This window comes from Eutrigla gurnardus (assembly GCF_963514095.1).
Source record: "Eutrigla gurnardus genome assembly, chromosome: 12".
NCBI lineage: Eukaryota > Metazoa > Chordata > Actinopteri > Perciformes > Triglidae > Eutrigla > Eutrigla gurnardus.
In genome coordinates, this window is record NC_139926.1 from 1168129 (window position 1) to 1188444 (window position 20316).

The 20316-nt window shown below is 44.1% G+C and overlaps 1 protein-coding gene across 1 annotated transcript in view; it reads right to left on the reverse strand.

Moving 5' to 3' along the window:
* Positions 1 to 746: 746 nt before the first annotated feature.
* nmi (N-myc (and STAT) interactor) overlaps positions 747 to 20316 on the reverse strand; it is a 117898-nt gene continuing 98328 nt past the window's right edge. Inside the window, exons 9-10 of the mRNA XM_084022275.1 lie at positions 12238 to 12341; positions 747 to 2544 (exon numbers count right to left, since the gene is read on the reverse strand). Coding sequence (XP_083878401.1) covers positions 2353 to 2544; positions 12238 to 12341 — 296 coding nt within the window. The 3' untranslated portion in view covers positions 747 to 2352. The remainder of the gene's footprint in view (positions 2545 to 12237; positions 12342 to 20316) is intronic.

Consider the following 20316-nt stretch of genomic DNA (forward strand, 5'->3'; position numbering starts at 1 on the left):
AACCTCCAGCATGATCGGTTTGGTAGTGGGTCAGTGATGGTCTGGGGAGGCATTTTTTTGGAAGGTCGCACAGCCCTCCATGTGCTTGCCGGAGGTACCCTGACATTAGATACCGGGATAAGATCCTCAGACCCATTGTGAGACCATATGCAGTGGTGCAGTGGGCCCTAGGTTCCTTCTAATGCATGACAATGCTAGGCCTCATGTGGCTGGAGTGTGTCAGCAGTTCCTGCATGATGAAGGCATTGCTGTTATGGACTGGCCTGCCCGTTCCCCAGACCTGAATCCTATTGAGCACATCTGGGACATCATGTCTCGTTCCATCCACCAACGCCATGTCGCACCACAGACGGTCCAGGAGTCGACTGCTATACAGTTTTCAGCTGATGAACCAGACTTCAGAGCAGCCAAGAGACGCTTAAAATATATCTTCTGTTGTGTAATAAAGTGTTATGGTTATTTTTTTTATGTAGCACTAAAGGGACCACAAACTGAATTTTGTTGTGCAACTTGTCTGTGTACAATGACGATGGCTTTGGCTCAGAGGTAGAGCGAGTAATGTAATGTAGTATAAAGCACCATGTGTAGCTAGTCGCTAGAAAAGCGCTATATAAAGGCAGGTCCATTTACTGTGACTTAACACCTTGAAAAGGACAGACGGAAAAGGAATTCATCATCAAACTACATATTGACTCATGTCTACTGGATGAATCAGTTGCCAAGAAAACACGATTCTTGTGAGTGAGTCAGCATTTAGATCTTTAATGAGCACAAAGTACAGGTGAAGAAAACACAGACTCCACCTTTAAAACATGTGTTGGCATAGAAAGCAGGGAGTCCAATGTCAGTAACAGATACAAAACACTGCACTGACGATCACTGATCAACTGCTTTATCTTCAGGTATACAGCGAAGGGAAGAGAATCAACACATTTTTAAGTATTGTGTAAAATAAATGAAATATTTGAGGTTGTCTTAAGGCCTTTTTTGGCATGCATTTTTTTCATACCGTAACATTCCTTATGCACAGAAACCTTGCACACTGATTGGTGGTTGATGGTTCATCGTAATAAAATCGGAATTATTCCATCGTACAAACGTGATTGACACAATGTGAGGTCAAAATTATTTTTAAAATGCGATCATTTCAGATGAAAAAAACAACAACAACTCAGTGTGCAAAGGACTTAACCCCACGTTACAATCAACATAGAGGTGTTAGTTCTCTACATATGCCAGGACCATATAAATAGAACAGGAGTAGAACAGACAAAGAAATGTTTCAGTAGTCATGTGACTGGTACAAAAGAAAATTCTGATTAATTTTAGTTGTTATGGTGACAACATGCATCAGTAGGGTGGAATGACATCACAGCTCACGAGGAGGTGAGAGGACGCAGCTCTGGAGACCATTGGCTGGCTAGTTAGCTAGGTATCTAGTTGGCTAGGTATCTATTTAGGTAGGTAGCTAGAAGGAGAGATTGTTAGATCCATTAGAATTTGCAAGCTAGCTGGCTAATCCCACTGATGTTGCACAACATTGTCAGTCATCTGATAACATCAGTGTTGTTTCCTCCGGTATGATCAGAGTGAGTCCGAAGCATTAAGTCGTTAAATGTTACTCATGTAGGCAAGGCAAGGCAAGGCAAGGCAACTTTATTTGTATAGCACATTTCATACACAAGGCAGACTCAAAGTGCTTCACATCATACAACAAAGTGAAAAAAATAGAAGAATTAAAAGAAAATAAAGGCAAAATTAAAAATGCATTACAGAAAGAAAAGGAGAATAAAAACATATTTGCAATACCGTAATTAAAAACAGTGCAGACATTAAAAGATTTAGCAGAAAGCTATGGTGAACATAAAAGTTTTAAGTCTAGTTTTAAAAGTGGTCAGAGTTGGGGCAAGTCTTACATCTTCAGGAAGTGTATTCCAGCTATTTGTTGCATAGTGACTAAATTATGCTCTCCCGTGATTGTTGTTTATTCTGGGAATCACTAACAGATCTTAGTGGTCTAGAAGGCTTATGTAGTGGGAGCATATCAGTGATATACTTCGGTCCTAGACCATGTCGTGATTTATATGTAGGCCTAGTCTGTCTCTCTACGCTTCGTAATGTTACAACTCCTTTGATAGTCACGACAGGAAAAAATAGCCGCCGCTCTGACCATCGTGCTACGTTGATTTGAAATGTCCCCTCTACTCCCATTTTATTTCTATAGTCTGGCTCTAAGACTGTGCAGAACATATCTTCTCATCATGTCAGCAGGGCAGCACATAAGTAAAACTTATCCAATATATGATATATTACAGAGAGAATTCATGGGAGACAGACAATGGACGAGGAGGTTTACTGTGAGTCCTCAGAAAAGAAGGTCTGCAGAGTCTTCCCCCTGGAGATGTACTTAATGCTCTCTATCTCTCCGCCGTTGTTGCTAGGCTTCTGGAAGTAGATCTCCAGGTCGTCCTGCAGCTCGCCCTCGTCCTTTTTGTCCTCGATGTCATCCAAGAGGACAGTACGCTTTGGAGAGCCACGGAATGTCTGAAAGAAATCACCAACAACACTGTTATACGTCTTATTTCTCTTAAATGAGATGCGATTAAGTCAAGTTGATCACAGCTTCTGAAAAGAGAAGCGTTGTCTAGATACTAGAATTTCAAACTAGATACCGATACCCAGGAAAATACTCAATACCATTTTATAACAATACTAACATCCAGCAGCGTGCACAGGTAGACCCTAGGTGGTGCTAAAGCACCTGCCCTTGCCCTCTGGACCAAGCAAGTGCCCTTTTGAAAGTTCATTTTTTTGTTGTTTTTTTGTGGCTCATGCTGACATGATCATCTATAAGTGCTCGTCGATTAAAAGCGTGTGATAATAATGCCCCAATTAATATTCCCTCCACAACGTGAACGCGCAGAGCGGACACAAATGGAGGCGCGTTGAAGTAGCAGACAGTGCACAGCTGCAGCCCAAACTCACCTCCTCCCCTGTCCACCAGCCAGGTAACATAAATGAATTGAGTCTAGTGTGTTGTTTGCCCCCTGAGGTTGACACTGGCCGCGGAAGTGCTGCCAATAGCCGCGGAGCGGAGCCTGCTTCCTTTCAGCGCCCTTGTTAAGCGATAGTGTAGTTCAGATCAGACGCGAAGCACTGCAATCCTACGTGGCCTTCCATAGTCCCGCGCCGTGAAGCGATCGTTTCGGCATCTGCTCTATTTTTGGCGTGAGCCGCGAGCAATCAAAGAAACACAAGACAATCCGGTCAATTTTCAAAATAAAAGCAGTGTGAACCCAGCGTAACGCCAAGCTGTAACTTGCATTTATTTGTCTCTGTTGTAAATTAGCCTTTCTTGGCACCAAACAGCTTGGCATAAATTAGCAACTGCTCACAAGCTAGACGCTACCCAAAATCACAACAAGTCCTCCAACTCATACGACCACAGTTGTCGTTGGTCCATGCACTCGAATACGACCTCTGGGAGCGTATTGCGGAGATTCTTCCGCAACGATAGTAGTGGTTAAGGTTAGGGTTAGGTCGACGTGTGGAGGCGGTCTCTGCCGATGATGCACGCGCGGGGGGGGGGTTAGGTTTAGGTCGACGTGTGGGGGGGGGTCTCTGCCGATGATTGACGGGGGGCGCGCGGGGGGGGGGGGCAGCGCGGGGGGCGCGCGGGCGCGCGGGGGGGGGGGGGGGTAGCGCGGGGGGCGCGCGGGGGGGGGGGGGGGGTTGGGGTGGGGGGGGGTTAGGGGGGGGGGTGGGGAGGGTGTGGGGGGAAGATGTCGTGGAATCGGGGTAGGTTTAGGTCGACGTGTGGGGGGGGTCTCTGCCGATGATTGACGGGGGGCGCGCGGGGGGGGGGGGCAGCGCGGGGGGCGCGCGGGGGGGGGGGGGTTGGGGTGGGGGGGGGTTAGGGGGGGGGGTGGGGAGGGTGTGGGGGGAAGATGTCGTGGAATCGGGGTAGGTTTAGGTCGACGTGTGGGGGGGGCTAGAGGGCGCGCTATTTTGAAACGTAACATATGGTCGTAATTCGGTGCTTGACACACGACCTATGTGGTCGTTTTCTCGAGGAGGACAGTCTGCAAAATCAATAATAGATATGACGTGATGATGACCACTGGTACAGTTTGTCATTGGTATCCTACAGCATGTGAATCTATCAGTATACTTACTTTAGATTAATATTTAGTAGGCTTTTGTGTAGGTTTACATTAGGCTACATAATTAAAGTGATGGTTCGGAGTAAAATGCACCCTAGGTCATTTCCACCATGACATCCAGCCAAATACCCCCTCGGAAGCATTTTTAGCGATGGTCAGCATTGGTCAAGATAGGGCTATCAGCCGAATGGCTTAGTACTAGCGCTATGGGACAGGGGGTATATCTCATAAATTACCCCACTAATAATGCATGGAATGTTACCAAACTTCTGCAGTAGTACACATAGGGTCTGTACTCACAAAACGAGGCATTTGAAAGTTTGTAAGTAAACATGTTTATCGTCACGCAAGTTTCACCAAGAGTATGAAAAAGCTTCACTGAATTTTTATAAATGCTTGTATTATCAGGTCAACACTTGTCAACACTTGTTGACCTGATAATACAAGCATTTATAAAAATGTGTTGACCTGATAATACAAGCATTTATAAAAATTCAGCGAAACTTTTTCATACTCTCACATGACGGCATCAGCTGGGTAAACACGGAATTGGCGTCTACGCTGCAGTAGCGTTAGTAGCCGAGGATAGAAGCTATCAGGCAAGTGTTCTTTTAAATAAACTCCTGGTGTACTTACAAACTTTCAAATGTTCCACAGAGTTGCCGCTTGAACTAGCCTTCGGCGGCAGTGAATTGTTTTTGCCAGCGAGTAGAATTCAGCGAGAAACGAGCGACGGGCAAGTAACGACGTATGTGAACGGGGCTATATGCGCACGCACTGTCGAACTCGTGCATGTGAGGGGGGGTAGGCGTGGGGGACGCCTTGCCATGGCGACAGGGGGAAACCAAAACGTTGAAGAGTCAAACCTGCCGCAAGGATTTCTCCTTATAATAAGCGCTGCTGGCCTCCTGTTTAGGCCTATCATTAGAGCCGCTAGTTATGTCCATTTGCCTTGATGAAATAATTTTGGGCGAACATCGAGACTATGGCGGCCGAAATTAGACTATGGCGGTGCGCCATAGTCTCGTCAATGTGTGGGAAACACTGCTGCCAGTGTCCCGCTTCTCGTTTGTCTTGTTGTTGTCGTCAAAGCCCTGCTTCACTTGTGTTACCGCATGTGTGTCAAATACGTCTCGCGTCAAGCGTGCCCTCACGTGGACTGGCGGGGAATTACGGGTTGAAAACGCAATTAATTGCAATTAATTTATTTTAATCAAGTAATTTCTTATCGACAATTAATCGATAATCGATTAATTGTTTGCATCCCTAGAGGGGGTATTTGGCTGGATGTCATGGTGGAAATGACCTGCATTTTACTCCGAACCATCACTTTAACACTTGCAGTAATTTATTTGCTAAATGACAAACAGGCAATTCCCACAATTGCCTGCAGAAAAAGTAGCCCTGTGCCTTGTTGGAATATAACCAAACAGTCTTATACTTATTGTTGATCTCTTTTTATTTACCAATTGCAGCATAATGCCTAGAAAGGAGAGGATAAGAAGGGGAAAAGAAAGGGAGCTACAGCAGGCAGCCCAGGGGAGCAGCTCTCAGGGAAATGAAACAAGTGATTGAATGATCAGTGCTATAGTGTGAAACTGTACCAGTTCAAAGGTCAAGTAATTTTATTAAGATATTGACATAAATAAATAAGCAATTACATTCAACATGTACCTGTAATTTTTATTAATTTTTTAAATCTCACACTGCTATAATAAGGCAGCCGTCATTTCTACATGCTGCATAAAGTGTCCTTATTTTTCACTGAGCACATGCCCCCCAAAATGTCTGTGCACGCCACTGCAAACATCATCAATAACACTTTTTAAAAAGTTGTCTGACGTACTGAAAAAAAAGAAAACACAGTAACATAACTGTACGGTTTAAAGACTGTATGACAACTATTTTCAGATTCTCTGCTTTATGGACTCTCTAAATTCCCATAAAGACCGGGGTGTCGGTTTAAGACGCTTAACCATGTCACCTTAATCATCTTTTCTTTTCTTTTTTTTTTTTACGATTGCGGCTGCATCAATACGATAAGCCCATCATTAGTAAAGTTAAACCAAATTAAATCTCCATATCATCCAATCTTGTGTTAATATATTTTGACACCATAATGTCAGCAATGCCCTCTTGCATGGGATAATGTGAAAGGGAGCCCTTCAGCCTTCACTCGAGTTTTTGAAGTTATGGAGACAATAACAGATGCCCTGTGAAAAGTAAAAAAAAATTATCCACTTGTGCTTTGAATAATGTGCGGCTCATAACGTTTGCATCTCGTCGTGCAACATTGTCTTATATTAACGTATGATGCTACGTTACATGAATCAAAGCTAATAACAGCAGCATTGGGCTATCACAACTACATTAGGTCTATTTCATTAGTGTGTGAGAAGCGATTGGGTCTGGGATGTGATGGTTTAGGCTCTTGAATCATGTTAGATTTTACATTGTGTACAGTCAATATGTTATGTGAATTTTCAACTAACAAGCAGATGGAACGTTAGTGTAAGCTGATAGAAGTCGTTATGACAGGAAAGCCAAATGTTTGTCTTTGTTTTAATAAATTAATATTTATGAATATTTAAAAAAGAATAAATATTCTTTAAGTTGTGTGATTAAGTGAGAAAGACCTCAAGGAAGGAGCTAAAAGAACTGCTGATAAAAATCTGCCAGCAGTCAGCTGCTGGTCAATCATTTTGGTAATGTCACATTACCCTCAAACTCGGGAATCTTAGAAATAGCATAAGACCTGATATATGTTTAGACTGCTTTTCTCCAATAAACCTTAACCAACTAACTACAAGAGGCATTCGGGCCATGGCCCATTTGCTCTCGGAGCAGCGTGAGTGCAAACCGGCGGGGTACGGGGGAGGCAGAACTTTGTCATTTTAATCTTATTTTTCATATTTCATATTCTGTTCTGTTTTCAGACATCTGTCTAGGGACTACAGATGAAAAATAGCCTCTTGGCTAATTCTGGCGCATTTACAGCAATGTTATTAATGTGCACTGTCCCTGTTTTCAAATAAACTTATTATTATCAATGGGAGTGGCCTGTGGATCTGTACATTGTGGGAGATGTTGTCTTCCATCCACATGCGCCAAAAACTTTCTGCCTTTTCTCGGTCAAGAAGGCACCAGATTTGAAATGTATTTTACTTTCCGACATCTATGACCCACTTTCAATACAGATTCATGTTTACACCGGTGAAGTATGCCTTTAACAGTAGTAGAAGTATTAACCAACTAACATCAATGATCTCTTTATCTAAAACTTCAACCTGTCTCCTCGACCTGATACCAACTAGGCTACTTATAGAAGTCTTAACCTTAGTAAGCACGTCCTTACTAGATATGATCAATGTGTCTTTATTAACAAGCTATGTGCCACAGTCCTTTAAAGTAGCTGCAATTAAACCTCTTCTTCAGAAGCCTACTCTAGATCCAGGGGTTTTAGAAAACTACAAACCAATATCAAATCTTCCTTTTCTCTCTAAGATCCTTGAGAAAGTAGTCGCCAATCAGCTGTGTGACTTTCTAAATAACAACAGTCTACTTGAGGACTTTCAGTCAGGATTCATCATAGTACAGAGACAGCTCTGGGGAAAATTACAAATGACCTTCAATTGCTTCTGACAAAGGACTGGTTTCTGTACTTGTTCTGCTAGATCTTCGTGCTGCGTTCGACACCATTAACCATGAGACTCTAATATGATGACTGGAAAACTGAATTGGTATCAAAGGAATCGCATTAAGCTGGTTTAAGTCCTATTTATCCAATCGATCTCAGTTTGTGCATGTCAATGAAAAATCCTCCAGGCACACTGAAGTTAAATACGGTGTTCCTCAAGGTTCTGTGCTCGGACCAATTATTGTCAACTTATATATATGCTACCTTTAGGTAGGGATGCACGATATTGGATTTTTTGCCGATATCCGATATTTGACAACTCATTTGGTAACCGATATCGATATATGTGTGTGTATATATATATACAAACTCGTAACGGATGACGGTTCTTCAAATGGGCAATTAAAGTGCAGTCGGCAAGTCTGGCAGATCGAGTCACATTTTGAATGAACACTCACGCACCTCCTCTCTACCAGCGATCTACCAATCTGTGAATGCGCCCGTGTCTTCTCTCATCGATAAACGGCATGGAGTACACTAGTACAATTTTTTAAACTACATGTTTTAACAGGTTTTACAGCACAAAGCGTCACAGTTTTACTGATATTCTACCAAATAATTACCTCATAATCTATTTGACACACCCTTTTAACTGAAATATTTTAACACAGTGGGACAATCAGTCTCCACCTGAGGACGCTTGGCGTTACCTCTGACTTGCCGCATAGTGTCGGCTTCAGTGAATATGATCAAACAAATGTTGCAGACTGCGACTTACGTGTTAAAAGAATGAATCTTGGCTCCTCCTCGCATCACCGACGGTGAACAATCACTGCAAATACAAACTTTGCTATCCTTTTCCGACACCTAAAAAAAACGTACACACTGCTGACATTTCTCCCTCGCTCTGCTGCAAGTTGAAGTAGGTGACGTGTCGCATCGCGATGCGCACGCAATCCTCGCGCCCTCGGGCATTTAATCTGATTTAATCAAGGAAGCAGCCGTCTCTATTTATTGGTTTAATATATCGTGTTAGCCGATATCCGATAATATGTTTAAACGTCAATATCGGCTGATACCGATACCTTGCCGATAATATCGTGCATCCCTACCTTTAGGCAATATCATTAGAAGACACTATAAACTTCTATTGTTATGCAGATGACACTCAACTATATCTATCAATCAAGCCTGAAGAAACCAATCAGCTAGTAAAACTTAAGTCATGTCTTGATATAAAAACCTGGATGACCTGCAATTTCCTGATGTTAAACTCAGATAAAACAGAAGTTGTTGTACTTGGGCCTAAACTCCTCAAAAGCTCGCTGTCTAAAGATATAGCTACTATTGATGGGATTGCCATTGCCTCAAATACTACCGTAAGAAACCTTGTTGTTATCTTTGATCAGGACCTGTCCTTTGAATCACATACAAAACAAACTACAAGGACAGCCTACTTTCACCTGCGTAACATTACTAAAATTAGGCCAATTCTGTCTCAAAAAGATGCAGAAAAACTCTCAAATCTCTCCAGCTGGTCCAGAATGCTGCAGTGCGTATTCTAACTAAAACTAGAAGAAGGGATCACATTTCTCCTGTATTAGCTTCTCTGCACTGGTTCCCAGTAAAATCCAGAACAGAATTTAAAATCCTTCTCCTTGCTTAGAAGGCTCTTAATGGTCAGGCACCATCATATCTTAAACAGCTCATTAAACTCTACTGTCCTGCTAAAGCACTACACTCTCAGAATAAAGGCTTACTAATCGTTCATCAAGCTCCTCTTCTCTGGAACCATCTCCTCCGCCTCCCCAATCACCATAGCCTGCCCGTGTGGTTCCACACCTGTCTGTCGTTGACCTAATCAGCTCTGGTGTATTTAGGCCCTGTACACACGAAGCAAAACAAACTTTTTTTCTCCGTTTTGCCTTGGCGTCGTTTCAAGAAAATCTGCTTCCACACGAATCCACTGAAAACGACTCAGCGCGCTGTAGTACATATTCCAGGCCCTTATGCAGCGCTGTTTCTGCTACTAAAATGCAGAAGAAGAGACGGAGCGTGACCGGATGTTTGCCGTTGCTATGGCAACACGTGAGAGTTACGGCTAATCTCCGCCCGACCACCCGATCAATAAACACCAATAAGATGACAATTTGGCCCGTATAAATAAAACCAACAATAAGCACCAACAGCCGTCACCCTAAGGACCTTGACGAGGCGTTGTCACACGTTGGGATGGATTAATTAGACAAATAAATGCCTACATTCATGGGAAGTTAGCTAGCGGTTGTTTGTTAGCATCGTAATAAAGTAGCTTTTTCCCCGGAATATCGCCCCCTCTCTCGGCTCTGTTTTTTTTCATACAGTGGCCCTGATACGCCGTCGTACAGACGAGCAGAATATCTGCTACGAGCACGGAGGCCGCCGTTGTTGTTGTTGTTACAAGACGTTGCGGGGGAAGAAGTAAGGCTCAAGGGTCGAGGAGCGGGGCGATGACGTCAGCGTTTTCATTTTCGCCGTCCACACGAAAACGATCACGAAACGGAGGGGGGACGTTTTTTTCTTTTCCACCCTGAGAGCTGGTTTCAAAAAAGTGCGTTTTCACGCCGCGAAAACGCCGGATCCGTATGGACGGCAGGGCGAAACGCACAAAACTTCTGCGTTTACGCACTGAAAACGTTTTCGTGTGGACAGGCCCTTAGTCTGTGTGTTTCCTTTCTGTCTTTGCTTGGTCGTTTTATCCCGGATGTATACCGACCACCTGATCTGTCCTGCCTGTTTCTCCTGGTCTTGTCTGGATTACCGTTTGTGAGTTTTGTCTACGCGTTGGATTATCCTGTTCCCTTTTTTGTATAGTGTTTTTGTATTTGAGTTTTTGGATGTTTTTGTTAGCATATGATTTAAATCATTTTCTTAACTGCATTTGGGTCCATACCTCCTTCATCTATAGTGCACCCGTGACAGAACGACCAAGCCTAAACATGGACCCCGCAGTTTTTTTGTTGTTGTTCTAAACAAGAACTCTACAAAGTTTCATATAACCTCCGGTGCCTCCAGGCGGAGCACAAATACGCTGACGGTGAGGAAGAGAGGGAATCAGCCCTGATGAAGGCTAGGGAGCTTATTTCCACCAGGCCGCGGCTCAGGGGCTCACTGCCTGCCTGGTTAAGGACTTTGTCGCCCCCTGATCCCCGGTCATCGCCCTCCCCAGCTAAGCAGCTTTCCAGTTCCTGTCCTAACCCGTTCGGGGGTACTCGCCTGGCCCTGGGAGGGCCAAGGAGCATCCAGCTTGCTAACCAGCAGTTGGCTAGTCGGCCGCCGGCCTCGAGGAGGAAGCGAGCCTCCCTGTTGCTGCTCACGGGTGCCCAGCCTGTACCAGTTCCAAAGGAGGCCCGTCCATCACCAGTTCCGACGGAGGCCCATTCGTCACCAGTTCTGATGAAGGTCCGTCCATCACAAGTCCAGACAGAGGCCCGTCCGTGCCCAGTCAAGGCGGAGGCCCGTCCGTCACATTTCCTGTCGCCATTAGGTGGCACTCTGACTGTAGCTTGTAGATTGTAGCTCAGTCATGGCATTGTCTTTAAGGCTTTTCCAACCAGATAACCAAGTTTGGTATCAATCAGATGACCCGTATAGTCAAAAATTGATCAAGTGCAACCCCTGTGGGTGGCCAAAAATGGCGATTTTTGGAACTTTTTGGAAGTGCCCCGGATTACTTGATTTTAATGAAAATTGACATGTATGTTCTTTGAAGCTATGTCCGCATAGGTTTCGAGTTTCGTGATGATCGACCCAAAGGTTATGGTAATTGCGTTTTGGAGCCACAACCCTCTTATGTTCATTGGCCGATATCTTCTGAATAAAACCATGTTTTCAAATCCTTTTGAACCATGACCCCAGCTAGATCTAATACCAAACACCATATTTCAGCAGGGTCTCAGCTGGTTACAGTTCCCACATCAGCGGAGCCTGTGCTGTCTCCAGTTCCTGTGTTGGCGGCGCCTTCACTGTCATCTCTTCCTGCATCAGCAGAGCCTCTGCCATCTTCAGCCGTCTGCCGGAGCCTTAGCAGCCTGCATTCATTCCCTGCGTCGCTGGAGCCTCAGGAGCCTGCAGTCCCTACGCCGTCGGAGCCTCAGCAGCTTGCAGTCCCTGCCCGGCCTTCTGAGCGGCCCCATCCACTTGGTCGCTCTCCTGTTCGGCCTCCCGAGTCCCTCCCTCCTGCCCACCCTGCATATCCTGTGTTCACATATGCGCTAAAATGCTGAGTCATTGCTCTGAGATCGTTTATTGGGCTGAAATGGACCTGAAAAGTCTGAAAACAGCCTTAGACTCAATGGTGAGAGGTTAACATCACATGGCTGCAGTGGTGTTGATGTGGTTGGATCTTAGTACTTTTATGAGTCTGCATTGTAGTACAGTTATGGTACCGTATCTTACCTGAAACTTGCACAGCTGGTATTTGCAAACGGGTCCAACCCGCACATTCACTTTTGGGTTGAGATCCATATGGTACTTCCCTCTAAGGGCCAGACTGTCAGCAACTACACACACAAACACACACACACACACACACACACAGACTTCGATTAGTGCAGTGTATTGAAGAGTAACCCCAAACCACTTTGTTCAGCTGAAAACTAATGTATCTGGAATCTGTAGTGTTGTTGGTTGACTTGTCTCGTCTTGCAGGTTTCCCTGGATCATGGTGAAGCCTGATCCTGACTGCACCACCAGTCCTACCAGGTCTGACACTTACTGATTATTAAGGCGGCTTACTATTGATTAAAGAATCTGATAAAAGAAATCTGCATTTGTACTGTAACTAACTGGACTCTTCCCAGGATTACTCCCGGGAGTCTGGTTGTGCTTTCTTGTCCACTGAGGTCCTGACCGACGCAGACGGCTAACTGGTCTGATGATTGAGGACCGTATTGTAGCCCCACCTGCTGCTGTGATGCTGCTCATCAGATTGCTTTCTGGTCTATGGGGACATTATTGAGATAGATTGATCTAAACGTGGCTGTTACCATGGATACTACTGTTAATACTACTACTACTGTTAATAATACTGTTGATACTACTACTACTGTTAAGGCTACTGTTGATACAACTACTACTGTTAATATTGCTACTACTGTTAATACTACTGTTAATAATACTGTTAATATTACTTCTACTACTGTTTGTTACTACTACTACTACTGTTTATGTTACTACTAATGTTAATGCTACTACTGTTAATACTACTACTGTTAATATTACTACTAATGTTAACGCTACTACTGTTAATATTAATACTACTGTTAAAGTTGCTCTGTAAGATTTGAGATCTGTTGCTTCTAGCGGCCTCTTTGGCAGTAGATGGAACTGCAGGAGAGTCTCTGGGACCTCATCTCCTTCACCGAACAGTGTCGACTATCTCTCATCTGCGTGATGCCTTTAAAGGGGCCCTATTATGCTATTTTTCAACAAGTTAATATAGGTTATTGATGTCTCCAAACCTAGTCTTTGGATAACTCAACTGGAAAAAATCGGTACATGTACTTTGGAGTGGATCATACTCTTATTTTTACCCACTTTTTCAAACGGGTGATTCTTTCGGGGTGTAGCCGTATGCTAACGAGATGACCCCCGACCCCGCTCCTACTGAGGAAGTGGTTGTGTCTCTCTGCCCCATGCTGTCCGCGTCCAGCTTGTTGCCATGGTTATGGTTCTACGCTACATACAAACAGCGGTGCAGCCGTACCGCTTTGAAGCGGGCTCCGACCCAGAACCAGGACCAGCTCCTGTAGAAGTTCTACGCCGTGGACGCAGCAGGACGTTTCTGAATGGTTAGTTAACATGTCTTTGTAACGTTTTGGACGGTAACTCGATGTGTGTGTAAGCGCTAGCCACAATGACGCTAAATGCTGCGTTCTTCGCTCTATAAGTAACGTATCTGTGAGCTATTTTGGCACCAATACCACTAATATCGTTAGTAATGCCGTGTTGTTGACAATTCATAGTTGCATGTTTTCCAAATGTGGACGTAACAGTATATTTAAACGGATGAAAACCCGATGAAAACAGCATCCTGTATGCGGGCAGTTTGTTTACATCACATTCACGGGATTAAAAACCTGGGGCCCGTTGCACAAAACTAGGATTAAGCCATCCAGGATAAGTGATTGAGCTGAGCTCAATCGATCCAAAACAAGAGCGTCCAGGCTTAATTGGTTGCACAAAGACCAAGCCAGGATGAGCAGACACAGGGTGCAGTCGAATAGTCAAAAAATAAGGTCCTAACTCCTATTCCTATCTCCTATTCCTTGACCTCTGGGGAAAACGTCACGGGGTTAAGTAAAGGCGATAGGAGAACTCAAAAGGACTTAGGAATAGTCGACCGCGGTGCTCAGAGAATCCGACCGGACTTTCACTAAGCTACGTCATTATAATGCCGCTGATGATTGACAGCTGATGATCGGCACCGGCGATTGACGTGCGTCTGCACTGGAGAAACTACAATAATGGACTACAAAAATAAATTAAAAAAAAACATTCAATTATTATCACTGTCCACACACATTTATTATCACTATTCCAATTACTATATGTCTGCATGAAAGTCATTGTTAAATATGTAAATGCACATATCGTTTGTTTTCATTAACGGCCGAGGTGTGCGGCACTTTAAATGTTGCTCTCGCAAAGAATTGTGGGTCGGCGTAATCTCCTTTCCTTTCGCATAGGAAGGTCCGTTGCATCCTATGCTAAAGGAGATCTGAAAGGAAGCATTGGAGCTCCTTTCCTATGCATTTTGAGAATCCGAACGGCTCTTATCATGGCGGCCACTTGTTTACTTCCGGGTCACTTCTTCAGTTAGGAACCTTCCTAAGCAAAAAAGACTATTCGACTGCACCCCTAGATTCATCAAGCCAGGTGAAACCAATCCTGGATAGGTGCGTGCTCACGGCTCCCTCAAATAGACCCCGCCGCCGATCACAGATTCACTGATTAACCATGGCAAATAGAGCGGCATACTTTTCCCCACTTGAGGCAGAAATCCTCATGGAGGCATACGAGGAGTTCTGGATTTTACTGGGAGCCAGTGCAGAGAAGCTAATACAGGAGAAATATGATCCCTTCTTCTAGTTTTAGCCAGAACACATGCTGCAGCATTCTGGACCAGCTGGAGAGATTTAAGAGATTCATTGGAACAGCCTGATACTAAGGAATTACAATAATCCAGCCTTGAGGTAACACATGCATGGACTAGTTTTTCTGCATCTTTTTGATACAGCATAGGCCTGATTTTAGTACTATTACGCAGGTGAAAGTAGGCTGTCCTTGTTGTTTGTTAAATATGTGAGTCAAAGGACAGGTCCTGATCAAAGATAACTCCAAGGTTTCTTACAGTAGCATTTGAGGCGATGGCAATCCCATCAATAGTCGCTATATCTTTAGACAGCGAGCTTCAGAGGAGTTTAGGCCCAAGTACAATAACTTCCGTTTTATCTGAGTTTAACATTAGGAAATTACAGGTCATCCAGGTTTTATATCAACACGTGCCTTAAGTTTTACTAGCTGATTGGTTTCTTCAGGCTTGATCAATAGATATAATTGAGCATCATCTGCATAACAATGGATGTTTATAGAGTGTCTTCTAATGATCTATTGGATGAATAGGACTTAAACCAGCTTAATGTAGTTCCTTCGATGCCAATTCATTTTTCCAGTCTACATATTAGGATCTCATGGTTAATGGTGTTGAACGCAGGACTAAGATCTAACAGGACAAGTACAGAAACCAGTCCTTTGTCAGAAGCGATTAGAAGATACTTTGTAATTTTCACCAGAGCTGTCTCGGTGCTATGATGTACTCTAAATCCTGACTGGAAGTCCTCAAGTAGACTGTTGTTGTTTAGAAAGTCACACAGCTGATTGGCGACTACTTTCTCAAGGATCTTAGAGAGGAAAGGAAGATTTGATATCAGTCTGTAGTTTGCTAAAACCCCTGGATCTAGAGTAGGCTTCTTAAGAAGAGGTTTATTACAGCTACTTCAAAGGACTGTGGCACATAGCCTGTAACTAAGGGTAAGACTTCTTTGAGTAGCCTAGTTGGTATTGGGTCTAGGGGACAGGGTCATAGTTTAGATGAAGAGATTGTTGTCAGTGACTTTTGGCACATGTGGATAGAAGACAACATCTCCCACAATCTACAGCTCCGCAGGCCACTCCCACTCATCTGTCCCCCCTCCCCAGTCCCCCCCCCACCCCCCGGTTTGCACTCACACTGCTCCGAGACCAAATGGGCCAAGGCTCGAATGCCCCTTGTACATACATCATCACATCGTAATACGACACACATGGCTTTACGTGAGCTATTTGAGACTGGTGAATGTCAAGAACACTATTCACATTGCATGTATGATGGGGAAGACAAGAGTGGCTCCCCTCAAGAAGGGCCCCCCAGTGCTGCAGTCAGTGTTATGCCTGAACGCATTCATTGAACGATAGTTCTGTTGGACTATCTTTAAATATATGTTTTTCTCATTAAAATGTTTTGAATGTTTGTTCAATGTCAACATGATAAATGACCACAATATAATATGAACTAAACTGATCTGCAGTGTTAATTTCGTTAACGAAAACTATGACGAAATATGTTTGTCAAAAGCATTTTTCTATGACTAAGATGAGATGATGACGAGCTAAAAATAGATTCTTGATGATAAAAAACTATGACGATATGTCTGCTTCGTTTTCGTTAACGAGACGGGACAGGACTAAAATGTTAATGGTGTGTAGGATTGGGCGGTATGAGCAAAATCTTATGAATAATTTCATAACACGGTAACGGTATATATCACGGTATGGTTTTTCCCCCTGTAAATTCAATTAATGGCTTAAAAATAACCATACTGTCGCATTTGATAATTTTCCTCTTTTATTTTAATTTTCTCACAGCAGCATAACATTATTTTAAAGAAAGTATAATAATATAATAAATAATAAGCCACAAAGAATGTGCAAATGTCTGGTAAACATTTGAACTCCAGCTTTAACTTAAGCTATAGTGTGTGTGCAAATGTAAACACAGAGCTCCATCTTAATAAGAAATAAAAATAACAAATGAGAAAAAGTATGCGTCGTGATGGCCTCCGTTATCTCCCTCCATCGATGTGATTTATTGTCATACGGGGTGCCTTTGGCGAAAGACTCACTGCTTGCATGTTTTAACTTTAAGTGGTGGAAGAGGTTACCGGTGTTTCCACCTGCAGCAGCAACAGTGGCGCGACACTCTTTGCAGAGTATCGCTTTTTGTTCGTTGTCGGATTTTCTTAATCCGAAAAAAGTTCCACACAACAGACGTAGTGCCCTTTTTCGGACCGAGTTCCTCCTCTTCGTCATGGGTGGGTCGCGCTGCCTCCGTTTCCTCGTGACGTTCACTCCCCGCCTCCGCCATGATTGTTTTTACTCAGGTAAAGCTGTTTCTTCTTCGTCGTGCTCATGCAACCAAGCAAAGCAGTCTGCTGCAATGCCTGCAGTGCCCTGTGTGTCGAGGCGGTGTAATAACAGTGACTCAGAGGGAAGCCGCAGACATCTGCGCTTTCTCCGGTATAAACGGTATTGCAAAATCTCTACCGGTAGACACTTTTATACCGTCACACGGTATATTACCGTCATACCGCCCAACCCTAATGGTGTGTTCTACGGACATAAAAAAAAAAAACATGCATTTTTTTCCCTCTTAAACTAGAGAAACGGGGCTAAACAATGGTACCCTGCTTGCCCATGTGACCAATTTATTTCTGACAACAAAACGAATGCGTAAAGTTATAAAGATGTGACTAGATGTCTCCTCGTCTCCGTGGCGCATTTCTCCGTTTTGTTTATGTATATCGATCATTATTTTCATCCGCCATCTTGCTAGTGACGTCTAGAGTTACGTTTATGCATCGGACGCTCGTATTGGCTCCCGTAGCGGCTTTTATCATTGTAGTGATAGAGAAAGTTAAATACATAAATGGCACAGAAGAAGTACACTATATACGCACATATTTAGGGCAGGGAGTGGAAAGGACCATTCCTGGCAACAAAACCGCCCATGGACACTACCCAAAATAATATCCATGTGTCATAGACAGAAGCAGCTAGAAGCTTGATGGAATGGAATTGTCCTGTTGTAATAGCTCGCCACATGCAGCCCATAGGAAAAGAATGAAACAACAGATTCAACATAGGCCAAGTTATGGACCGGCAGCTTAAAGCAGACGCATGGGGTGCTAAAATGTGACTAAAAGTAATGACTAAAAGTTGACCAAAATGTTTTTACTTTTCGCAGACTAAGACTAGACTAAAACTATGAAGGTAAACAATGACTAAAATGTGACTAAAACTAATAAGCATTTTCGTCTAAAAACTAAGACGAAGACTAAATCTAAAATAGCCGCCAAAATTAACACTGCTGATCTGTAGAATACAATATGGTTCCCTCAGAAGAACCCTCAGAAGACAAGACGGTTATTTGTGAAAACATTTGAAAAGGGATGTTGTTAGAACCCCCTGTGTGAGGTCTAGATGAAACCCTTGAAACATGAAAGGGTTCTTGGTGGAACTCCTTTTTTGGGTTCTAGATGAAACCCTTGAAAAACGAAAGGGTTCTTAGTGGAACTCCCTGTGTGGGTTCTAGATGAAACCCTTGAAATATGAAAGGGTTCTTAGTGGAACTCCTTGTGCGGGTTCTAGATGAAACCCTTGAAATACGAAAGGGTTCTTAGTGGAACTCCCTGTGTGGGTTCTAGATAAAACCCTTGAAAAACGAAAGGGTTCTTAGTGGAACTCCCTGTGTGGGTTCTAGACGTAACCCTTGAAAAATGAAAGGGTTCTTAGTGGAACTCTGTTATAAGAATTTTGTATGACCTCATGTCCTAAAGTTTTCTTTGTTCAGGTTACAGCTTTATGTGTTGAACTGTTTATTACTTTAGTATCCCCATTGCTGACCTAAATGTTATCTGATACCCCTTTTCCACCAACGCGAACCTAGTTCAAGAGCCGGGCCGGTGCCCGTGCTGGTTCGCAGTTGGTTCGCAGTTGGTTCAACTTGCGAACCTTCCGAGAACCTGTTTGCGTTTCCACCAGCTAGAGAGCCCAGAGAGCCACGTCATTACGTCACTGTATACGTCTGAGGTTTCCCCACAGCGCTCATTTCAAGCATAGCAGACATGTCTCTTCAGAAAAAGTGTTTATTTTGGCAAATAATACAACAACAATAAAATACACAAAATACTAAAATCACAACATTTTTTAAAGTGTAGAACAGTGTGTGATCAATAGATCGGAGTGTTTGATGTTTAGTCATCTGCAGGTTGGACCTCCGTTCAATATCGCCGATGTCTGACAGCTCTACAAACACAAACCAGAGAACAGCGGTTTAATCACAAACATGTCCACGACGCCGTGAACACAGATGTTGAGCCACGTTGGTAGTTGGTAACGTTTAGTGAGCCAACGGCAGTCAGAAAGTGGCATGCTAACGTTGTTGTTAGCAATATCACGCTAGCTGGCTAGCTAGCCGGTCAGCTTACATTACCCGAGGAATCAAAGCCACTAGTTGCTGCTGTTACGAACGTAATCACTAGCTTGGTAAACTAAACAGAAATGTGTCGTTGGTTTGCAACGAGGTGAAACATTTTAAAAGTGAAACTTACCGGGAACAGTAACGTTAGTAAAACTCCGCAGCGGCGTATTTTCCCCCGTTGCCTCGAGCGTAAACCCCGCCCCGAGCCCCTAACGTAAGCCGGGCCCGGTTCCAGCCCAGCTAGGAGTTGGGGCCCCTCGGGAACCAGTTTTCCAGGCCGAGAGCCGGCTCTTTGTCTGTGGAAACAGGAAGAACTGGTTCGCGATTGGGCACCGGCTCCGAACCGGCCCTCAAAATGCCTCGGTGGAAAAGGGGTAAGAGAGACGGGGTGCCACCGCCTCCCACAAGCTCTTGAAAATCTCATATAAAATGTTTTCGGTGAGCTATTTTCGTAAAATAAGAGGGAGGGAATTACAAATATTCAAGTGACCCAACCTCAATCCCTTTGGTAAAATAGGACTATGCGCTAGTGTACACCAGTAACATTTTTAACCAACTTTTTCTCACAATAATCAGAGCTCTCCTCTGAACAAAACCTTTTAAACACACAACGTAAGCACCCAACCATCGACCCCCACGCGCATCCACTCACCTACGTTGCACTCAACACTTGCAGATACGCTCTCACACACTCACACACACACACACACATCAACACAATGGGCCCTAGTTTCGTAGACCAGGCGCAGTCAGCTTTCAGCGCACCTGCGCCGCGCCGACGGGGTGTGTCCGCCTGGACTTTGCAAGTTTCGTGCACCGCGCAGGCCGGCGCAGGCTCGCGCAGGCACACCTCCCGACTCGCCCACCGGCGCAAGTGGGAAAGAGGGAGGAGAAGAAGGCGTGAGTGGGAGACGAGGAGGAGACGAGGCGTGGACTGGGATAAACACAGCCGATTC